The 8,963-nt window shown below is 39.6% G+C and overlaps 3 protein-coding genes across 5 annotated transcripts in view; 2 read left to right on the top strand and 1 right to left on the bottom strand.

Moving 5' to 3' along the window:
• The first annotated feature begins 1,652 nt into the window (after nt 1-1,652).
• LOC116842536 (ribosomal oxygenase 1) lies at nt 1,653-5,850 on the top strand. Its single transcript, XM_032811891.1, has 6 exons — nt 1,653-1,880; nt 2,009-2,457; nt 2,542-2,819; nt 2,914-3,643; nt 3,730-3,919; nt 4,398-5,850. Exons 2-6 carry the CDS (start codon nt 2,009-2,011, stop codon nt 4,518-4,520), a joined length of 1,770 nt encoding a protein of 589 aa, XP_032667782.1. The 5' UTR covers nt 1,653-1,880; the 3' UTR covers nt 4,521-5,850.
• Nucleotides 4,531-8,957, bottom strand: LOC116842538 (multiple coagulation factor deficiency protein 2 homolog). 3 transcript variants are annotated; one of them, XM_032811897.1, is made up of 5 exons: nt 8,713-8,957; nt 5,552-5,721; nt 5,369-5,455; nt 5,150-5,286; nt 4,531-5,026 (listed from the first exon to the last, which is right to left on the bottom strand). In XM_032811897.1, the coding sequence occupies exons 2-5, from the start codon at nt 5,713-5,715 to the stop codon at nt 4,893-4,895; spliced, it is 522 nt and encodes a 173-aa protein (XP_032667788.1). In that variant the 5' UTR covers nt 5,716-5,721; nt 8,713-8,957; the 3' UTR covers nt 4,531-4,892. The 3 variants fall into 3 exon arrangements, with proteins under 3 accessions (XP_032667788.1, XP_032667789.1, XP_032667790.1); XM_032811898.1 differs by lacking the exon at nt 8,713-8,957 and adding an exon at nt 7,620-8,579; XM_032811899.1 differs by lacking the exon at nt 8,713-8,957 and adding an exon at nt 6,103-7,540.
• Nucleotides 7,224-8,963, top strand: part of LOC116842540 — a 13,011-nt gene continuing 11,271 nt past the window's right edge. The window contains exons 1-2 of the mRNA XM_032811902.1: nt 7,224-7,325; nt 7,638-7,832. Coding sequence (XP_032667793.1) covers nt 7,255-7,325; nt 7,638-7,832 — 266 coding nt within the window. The 5' untranslated portion in view covers nt 7,224-7,254. The remainder of the gene's footprint in view (nt 7,326-7,637; nt 7,833-8,963) is intronic.

Here is an 8,963-nt window from a genome sequence, read left to right on the forward strand (position 1 = left end):
ATATATATATATATATATATATATATATATATATATATATATATATATATATATACATACATATACACATATATTACTTACACATCCGCACTGAATAATATCTACCAATATGATAACGGAAGAAACAAGTGAAGACTTATGTCAGTCTGATCTACTAAGATTAATGATTATGTGTGTCTAATGTAATGCCACAGAGCTCTGTCGACAACACTATGGTACATTAATATGGTACATTATACATCAATTCGGCGTACGGGTTATCATTATTTCGATCTTTCGATTAGTTATGTATAGATTTTTTAGACGATGAAAAACCTAGTTAGGTAAGGTTTATTATATGAATGTCCTAGATTTAATGAACTCGAAAGATGGTCAGATACATCGTCAAATCAATCACGTTAAATAAACGTCAAAAAATTTAATGGATTGTATTTTGTATATATATACACACACATACATATACATACACGTATATATATCCCGTCTATCTCCCTTTTTACTTGTCCTGAAAGGAAAACATCCCATATACAGAACAGTACAAATGTCCAAAATCGAGTCATTAGGACGTCTTTAAGACATCTTCAAGACAATATCTTATAATTTTGTCTTAAAGATGTCTTAAAGACGTTTTATGGCCCGATTTTGGACATTGTGCTGTCTGGGATCCCTGATCAGTGGAATATATCTGGCATTAGACGCGATGGTATTCCGGTATATTGTATAGAGGACTAAATATTGTCTAGCTCGTGTAAAAACATTACAAAGCAGTTTATTTTTTTTCCAAAACATACACAGAATACTAAACACAGCACCAACAAAATTTCAATTTACAGCTTGTGATTACGATTTTTTTTTATTTAAATTTTACCTATTTCTTTTGTAAAGAGATCCTTTAGTTTTATATATTTATTTATTTGTTGTATATATATCTTGTGTTCTCTCTTTGTTAATATGTACAGCTGATTTATAAGTTATAAGTAGGCTTTATTCGCGCAATTTAAAGCTCCTGCCTCTCATCGCAGCCAGCGATGACTTGCTATCTTGACTTATGACGTCAGAATGAAATATTGACGCCTAAAATTCCTGCAAAGTCGAAATAAAATGTTATGTAAATATAAGTTAAAAAGGAAAGTTACATATCACGTTTATTTTACGATTATTTATCAATAGAGCAAAACGAAAGTGTTCAAAGTACTTTAATGGTGTGCTTAATCGATTATTGTATATATTGAATATATCATTTTATTTCGATGTACTCTGCAGCAATTTTGCATATGCATTTCCCTGTTTCTGACGTCATCAATCAAGAGTTTCGCAACAAAAGACCAAAAGTCTGAAATTGAAATTTTGCGGACGTTATGGACTCTCCCTGCACTCTCTTTTGTTATATTCTTTACACTAGTGCAGAAAGTTCAATTGAGTGAACTAAACCTCAGAGAATCTATTATGAATCTCTTCAGTGAAAACTTATGAAAAGTGAAAATTTTCCGATTTGAAAGCATGTGAAAGTTTTTACTTTTCACGAGTTCACACTAAAAAAAAAAAAAATTCATAATCAGTCCTCCGGCTTGTTCTTTTTATCTAAACTAGTACTACACCGGATTTTCGTTCCTTTTTTCTTCAACGCTAGAGTGTATACTTGTTTCACTCCAAAGGCAAAAAGTGCAATCCAGTTCAACTAAAAAGAACAGATCTCCCGTATTAGTCCACGTGTTGGGGTGTGAGTTCAATTTGCGAGAAAAATTGCTGTAAATACTAATGGTATATGCTGTAGTTCTTTGTTTAAGTAAAACTGAAGTTTCATAACTCAATTATTTTTTTTTATTATTGATATACATTATTTTGTGGGCATCTGTGAACGATACTGATATAACCTGAACGTAAGTGTTTATAACCTCTTTCAACCGGCTTATTTGCCAAGTTCTCGATTATTTTAACTCGATGTTTAAGAAAACTTGTTATGAATTTGATTTATTTGCAAACATTCATGATTTAACATTAATTGCAGATGTCTCAAGATACTCAACCAATATCTGCTTATGCCATGCATAAACGTAAAACAGAACAATCGCAGAATGGGTCTAAAAGAATGAAGCGACAGCACGTATCACAAAATATCGTAGCATCTAATCAAAATCACAATGTGAAGAAGACTGGAAAACAAATAACAATGAAAAAGAATCAGATCAATGGTAAATGTACTTTCAACGCTGCTGGGAAACTTAAAAGAAATATTGTTACCAGAAACTTAAGTACTACAAAATCTAAGAAAGGAAATAAGAAGAACAGTTCTGATATAACACAACTAAAGAATACCAAGAAGCAACAGCAAAGTTACATGCTAAATGGTGAAAAGAACGATGAAAACAAAGTGAGCCCTCCCTTCAATCCTATTAAAGAGTGTATGAACATATTTGAGTGGTTGATATGTCCTGTCCAAGTGCAAGACTTTCTCACGTAAGTTGAACATTAAAAATAAATATTTCCACATTTTTTATTCACATTATTTATTCACATAATATTTTCTCCTGTCTCAATCAGGAACAATTTTGAGAAGCGTCCAGTGCATATACAAAGGAACAAACCTTCTTATTACTTAAACCTTGTGTCAACATCTTTATTGGATGAAGTATTGAGGGAAAAGAATGTCTTTTTTACCAAAAATATCGATATCACCTCTTACACCAATGGAGTGAGAGAAACTCACAATCCACCTGGTCGTGCTGTTGCTAATGCTGTTTGGGACTATTACATGAACAAGTGTTCTGTGAGGATGTTGAATCCTCAAACGTTTATACGTGAAATATACATATTGAATGGTAGAAAACATCACTTAATCATGCTTTTTCTATTAAGTAATTCCTATTCGTTATATTGTTGCTTAATTTTACAATGGAGTAATACTTTTTGCAGCTACTCTTCAGGAATACTTTGGCTGCTTCGTCGGTTCCAATTTATACCTCACACCACCTGGTAGTCAAGGTTTTGCGCCCCATTATGACGACATAGAAGCATTCGTATTGCAAGTCGAAGGCAAAAAGAGATGGCGACTGTACAGGCCTCCTAACAATAGCTATTTAGCGAGATATTCCTCTAGGAATTTTAACGAGTCGGAAATCGGAGAGCCTATACTGGATACAATCCTTCAGGCAGGAGATTTGCTATACTTTCCACGAGGGACCATTCACCAGGCTGAAACCGCCGACGATACTCACAGTTTGCACATTACATTGAGTGTATATCAGAAGAACAGTTGGTATGACTTTCTCGAGAAGCTGCTCCCGCTAACCTTGAAGCGGGCAGCCGAAACCAACTACAATTTTCGCACAGGACTGCCTTTCGATTATTTGAGATATATTGGCACCGCGCATACCTCGAACAACGAGAAAGCTAGAAAAAACTTCGAGAAGAAGATGAAGACTTTTCTCAGGTTGTTGGTAAACTATGTCGATATAGACGACGCGGCCGATCTGATGGCAAAAAGTCATATCCACGATTTTCTGCCGCCTGCACTCACTTTGGAGGAGCAAGAATGTTCGGTGGCCCAAGACGGCGATATTATGACTAAAAACGGGGTTGTTAAACATTGCGTACAGATAGAATGCGACACGAGGGTGCGATTGACAAGATCGCACTGTATAAGGTAGTCTATTCAAAAATTATAATACGAAGGACACACACGAGCACAAATTATTCTAGTTGATATACAATTGTTGGTATTGTTATTAGGTTAATAAAAGAAGACGATGGTACATACCGGATATACTATTCCACTGAAAATTCTAAGGAATATCATGAATACGAACTGCAATTCTTAGAAGTCGACGAGAATCTTGTTCCTGCCGTTAGGGAGATAATAAAATGCTATCCAAGTTTTATACGTGTGGGTGATTTGCCGATTGACTACGATGACTATAAGGTAAGAAGCATCGACAACTGGCCGTAGTTATGCAAGAATGATTCAATTACATACGTTAAGATACGTTTTGAATAAAATTTTGTACATATGAGTATGAAAATTTTGTACATGATTGAAAAAGTATAGACAGCACTGATGTTCTCTTCGCAACCGTTTAAGAAGTCAAGCATGGTCAATTTTCTTCACTTTAAAGTAATTATTGACAAGCTTAATTCTATAAAAAATGCATAAAAAAGATGCAATTAATAAAAATTACGCAATTAATAGAAAATAAAAACTTTAAATTAATTTTAAGCATCCATAAAGCTCGGATCTTTTTTATTTTGTGAGAAAAACGTATAGACTACCCATCAGTAATAAAAACTTCAAAATCATCATTTTGTGGATTGGATCATTCTTGTAGAAGTATGGCGAAGTCATATTTAATGTTGCTTGTGTTACACAATGTTGCATGATCGATACAATTGACATTTTATAGATCCAAATAGTGAAAGATCTTTGGGAGAAAGGTCTTCTCATAACGGACATTCCTCGATGCGATATCACGAGAAAAAAAGATAAAAAGAGCTCAAAAACTAAGAAGAAACTGCTGAACCGATAAAAGTAGCACATACAGACCAAAACCCTATTTTTTTAATTCATCTATTGACTAAAATACATCGCGTGTCCGTAGCTTTTTTTGCACGTTCGACAAACAATACATATTTTAGTATACGCTGTAATAAATGTATAAGATAAGATTCGTATAAGATAAAGTATATCTGAATCATTAAGCAAGATCTTTCCGATTTGACATAAGTTTAAAGTTCCTTGTATGTGTGTGTATGTATGCGTATACGTACGTGCGTATATAATGTACATACGTAATGTAAGTTTACTTGTACACCAGCTGAATGATGTACGTGTACGCGTGCACGTACATATGTATATGTATGACGTGAGTTTTATTTGTATTCCAGCTGAATAGAAATTTTTACGTTCCGATTCTGAGCTTGCTGCGTTTCTCCTGCGCGATATGATCTCTTTGCCTGCCCATTACATACTCGACGTACTCCAAATACCCATCATTATTCACGTCATCTTCTTCCAATACTCTGTCTATCAGCTCTGAAACAATTAAAAATAATATTCTTATTGCATTTATAGCAAAATAGATCGGCAATATATATGTATATATCTTTTCTTCAATCAATATGATTATTGTGATCATTGATTTCGTTTCGATCGTACCTACGATCCAAGGCAAGTCCTGCATGTCTTCCTTATAATTGTCATCCTCGGCGAGTCTATTTTCATGGAAAGTATGTTGTATAGCGTGAAGAATCTCTAAGCCGTCTAATTTTGTATTATTGTCAACATCGTGAACTCTGTAAATTGCGAAATGTATTACAAACCAATCTGATATAATTTGCTGAAAAGGAGAAGGCGACTTTGATTTTCTCGACATACTTAAAGTAGTGAAACTCTATCTCTTGCTCGGTCATCTTTGAAAAGTCGAGTTGATCGCCTAAAGGACCCATGTCTTCCTTTAAGTGTCTAAAAAGTTTGTACACATTATTTATATATTATTAATACTTATATTTTTATAAATTTACTTATTGTCAATCCATTAATTGCTACTCAATCACTTACGTGGTATCGTGAAGGAGCTCAGAGTCTTGCGTTAATTTCACATCATTTTGCGGTGTATAATGATGATGGGACACAGTGCTTTTAGGATGATGCGGCCCACGAATACCATTTGCGTATACCACCAACAGGCTAATCCATAAACCAATTAAGGATATTTCCCCCATTATTATCTGAAAAGAATTTTAATAGTATCCTGAAGTCCAAAGTATTATGTATTCGTTATATCTTATGTTAGATAAATATATAAATTAAAATGTATTATAAAATATTTTATATATAAACTGTGTTAGATAAAATTATATTGCAAGATAGTAGTAATAAATCAAACAACCAAATTATATATACAACACGATATGAAATTTCAAGCAATTTCGTCCGAAAAAGAGAAAAGGAACAGAATCTTGTTGCTTTATAAAAGTAACAAGACAATTGGATTATATAGTCTGTATAGAAACTATAGCTAACAAAAACACAGATTAAATCCTCTAATATCATAGGGACGAATTACTCGGTCAAATGCGGCGTTTATCTTATTTACAATTAATTATTACAGAATTTTCAACGTCTAGTAATTGTACGGCATCTCATCGGTTTCAAGACGTAAGAGAATGACCGGCTTAATTAGCCAGTTAGCGATTGAAGTGCGATATCACAGTTGACGAATTGCATTTATTTCGTGATGCTCTCCGTGATCAAATGCAGTCCGGAAAGAGTGGTGACTATTTGGGGGACTCCACGACATTCCGAGCGATGCCCATCGACAATGGGACCTGCTGGGACACGCTCATCGGGTGTATCGCCGTGGTGGTGGTGCCTTCCGAGGGTTGAACACTCCGCCGGTCGCGACAGATGGGCGGTAGAGGGGGTCCTACGTAATTATTATGCGATTACCCACAAGCCCATTGATTTAGATTGGACCCCAGGGGGCGTGCTGCGCGCGATCGTGGGCCCGCTCCGATTTGTTACAAGACCTACGGTCGAAAATTCGCAAGTGCTCGGTGCAGCGGCGCGATTTCAAGGCGTGATATGGCGCGGTAACGGTAGGATTCGGAGAGAAAGCCGTAAGCGATAAGATTGAAGTAATAATAGACGAGTCACAGTCCGGAATCCCGACATCCGATCTTGCGTTCTCGATACGCTCCCGTGTGCGATGGTCTAGGCTGCTGTTAAAGTTTTACCGCCTACGTTTTCTTCATACGCCATCCGTTAAACAGTAGACGAGGTAAGAGTACCAATGCATTAACCAATGATGCTAACAACACTGATACCTAACTCTGGATGTTCTTATCTCTCCTGTATATATTCAAAAAATATGTATGTACATATATTCTATATTGAAAGTTTCGCATTTGAACCATTTAATTATCAAAGCAATAAGAATGTTCAGAGTTAGATACCGGTGTTATTAATGTCCAGGCATTATCTTGGTACTATTATCTTACAAGAGAAGGATCTTTAATCAGGCACATTCACAATAAGTGAAGCGAGTCCGACGACGGTTTGTAATCTTCGCGAAAATTCATCCGTTAGTTGCATCCGCCGTCCCGTTTCTCGGCCTAACGATAATCTCGCACTGTCCTTTTCCCTCGTGAAATCAGACGTCTCGTTTGATAAACATCAGATGTCGCTAATGTGAAGAGATGTTCGTTTGAACTGAATTGAGCAACGGTAGCGCGCGCGATCGCGACGCGATCGCGACGAACATGGCGGTTACGTATCCTGACGTGATCCTGACCGATTATTTGCAAGAATCGCAAAAAGCAAGGATTAACACGTAAGTGTTAAGAGACGAGGCGAGGGCGAGGCGAGACGGGAGGAGGCCGACACGAATGCGGGGTACTTAGGAATCAATTTTATATGGGGCTTATACGGCGGTCGAAGCGCCAATGCATATGCTGAGGGGTGTCCCTGAGGGGTTTCCGATGCGCGCGAGTAGACCCCCCAGGGGGCTCCGCGCACCCCAATTCGTAGCCAGTCTCCCGTCCGGCCTCTGTCTCTCTGGTGTCGAAATCTATAAATAATTTATATCATTTGGTCCATTCACAACGGAGAGAGAGCCCATATGTACCTGCGTCTCGCCTTACAGGGGACCTGCGGGGGCCGCTCCCGACAAGCTCTCCTTCGCAACGCCGAATGGGACCGGCAAGAACCTCTCCTGCCCCCGTCCCGCCGCCCCCGCCTGCACGTCGTGTACACCGGGTGCGCGGATAAGCTTTACGGATTTGACACTAATGGCTTGGCCGGGAGCGACGTGTCGTCGGCGGAGATTGGCCGCGTGCAGGTGCTAACGAGATTTCGCGCGACTACGCGGAACCCTAGAGCCCCTCTCTCTTTTCCTGGTATTTATGTAATTTATTTGTAATTAGCACGAACACGCGCGACGTGTGAACGTCGATTATGAGCCGTTGCGTGAAAATGTGACGATCCACGAGAGCGCGATCGTTTGGATCGATCTCGGCACAGCCCGTTCGTGGAGTTTGGAATTTTTCGGTGATCTCTTCTCCTTCGTACGTGTATTCCGATGCGCTGCCACTCTGTGCAAGTTTCCGCGGAAACTTGAGGCATGAATATAAAGCAACTGCTAATGTCCGCTATGATGACGCGTAAAGCGCGTAAACGCGCATTTACATCATGCACACGCGTGTTTTGTTTAAACGCGGCACGACATGCGCTTATTAGTGCGCAGGCATACTTATTGCAACGCAACACCGTGTAACATATCGACCGCGGTCGCCGCGGTGCATTCGCCTTGTCCGAAGCGTGCATTCGCACGTTACACGACGAGTTATCAGTCGTTGGCAAAATCGCGCCGCGGATGTATTTTCAGGAAATCACGATGCAAAGAATTGCCCACGCACGTTTCCGCGCTTTCGCGAGGCCCGGCGGCGCCTCCACACATCTTCGTGCGTTCTCCTCACTAGAGATTGCGTGCGTGATCGTTCCCCTCACCCACACACCCCGGGAACAGCCTCGGGCTCGCCCTGACTATAATCTCGACTGTGCTATCCGGCATCGCGACAGCGGCTAGAGGGTGGCAGTCAACCCCCGGGCAGAGGGTTCCATCCAGGTTAGGTTGTCATAACCTAGGAAAGAGACCGAGGTTTCCCCGGCGCCCGGCTGTTGTTTCGAAATTTCGCGCGAGGTGGCGAGGTGCGCTTTACCTGCGTTTTGCCTGCTTCCGACGTAGCGGCCGATCAATATGACGTCGCTCGGCGACGGATATCTGCCCTGCGACACCGACTCGATCGATCGATTCGATCCACCCTTCGCGCTCCCTCGATCCCGGCCGACACAGCGCCGTACTCGTCCTGGTCGTTTTCGACTCGTCGTTGTAGTTGTCGTCGTCGTCGTCGTCGTCGTCGTCGTTATCGTCGTCGTCGTCGTCGTCGTCGTCGTCGTTGTCGTCGTTGTC

The sequence above is a fragment of the Odontomachus brunneus genome, unplaced genomic scaffold (assembly GCF_010583005.1).
Source record: "Odontomachus brunneus isolate Ranch 3 - 2012 unplaced genomic scaffold, Obru_v1 Obru_scaffold_025, whole genome shotgun sequence".
Lineage (NCBI taxonomy): Eukaryota > Metazoa > Arthropoda > Insecta > Hymenoptera > Formicidae > Odontomachus > Odontomachus brunneus.

Coding starts and splice junctions, on each gene's coding strand:
- LOC116842536 (XM_032811891.1), top strand. CDS start 2,009: ATGTCTCAAGATACTCAACCAATATCTGCTTATGCCATGCATAAACGT. Junction 2,458..2,541: donor CAAGTGCAAGACTTTCTCAC/GTAAGTTGAACA, acceptor TGTCTCAATCAG/GAACAATTTTGAGAAGCGTC. Junction 3,920..4,397: donor TTGACTACGATGACTATAAG/GTAAGAAGCATC, acceptor GACATTTTATAG/ATCCAAATAGTGAAAGATCT.
- LOC116842538 (XM_032811897.1), bottom strand. CDS start 5,715: ATGGGGGAAATATCCTTAATTGGTTTATGGATTAGCCTGTTGGTGGTA. Junction 5,456..5,551: donor GAGCTCCTTCACGATACCAC/GTAAGTGATTGA, acceptor CAAACTTTTTAG/ACACTTAAAGGAAGACATGG. Junction 5,027..5,149: donor GGACTTGCCTTGGATCGTAG/GTACGATCGAAA, acceptor TAATTGTTTCAG/AGCTGATAGACAGAGTATTG.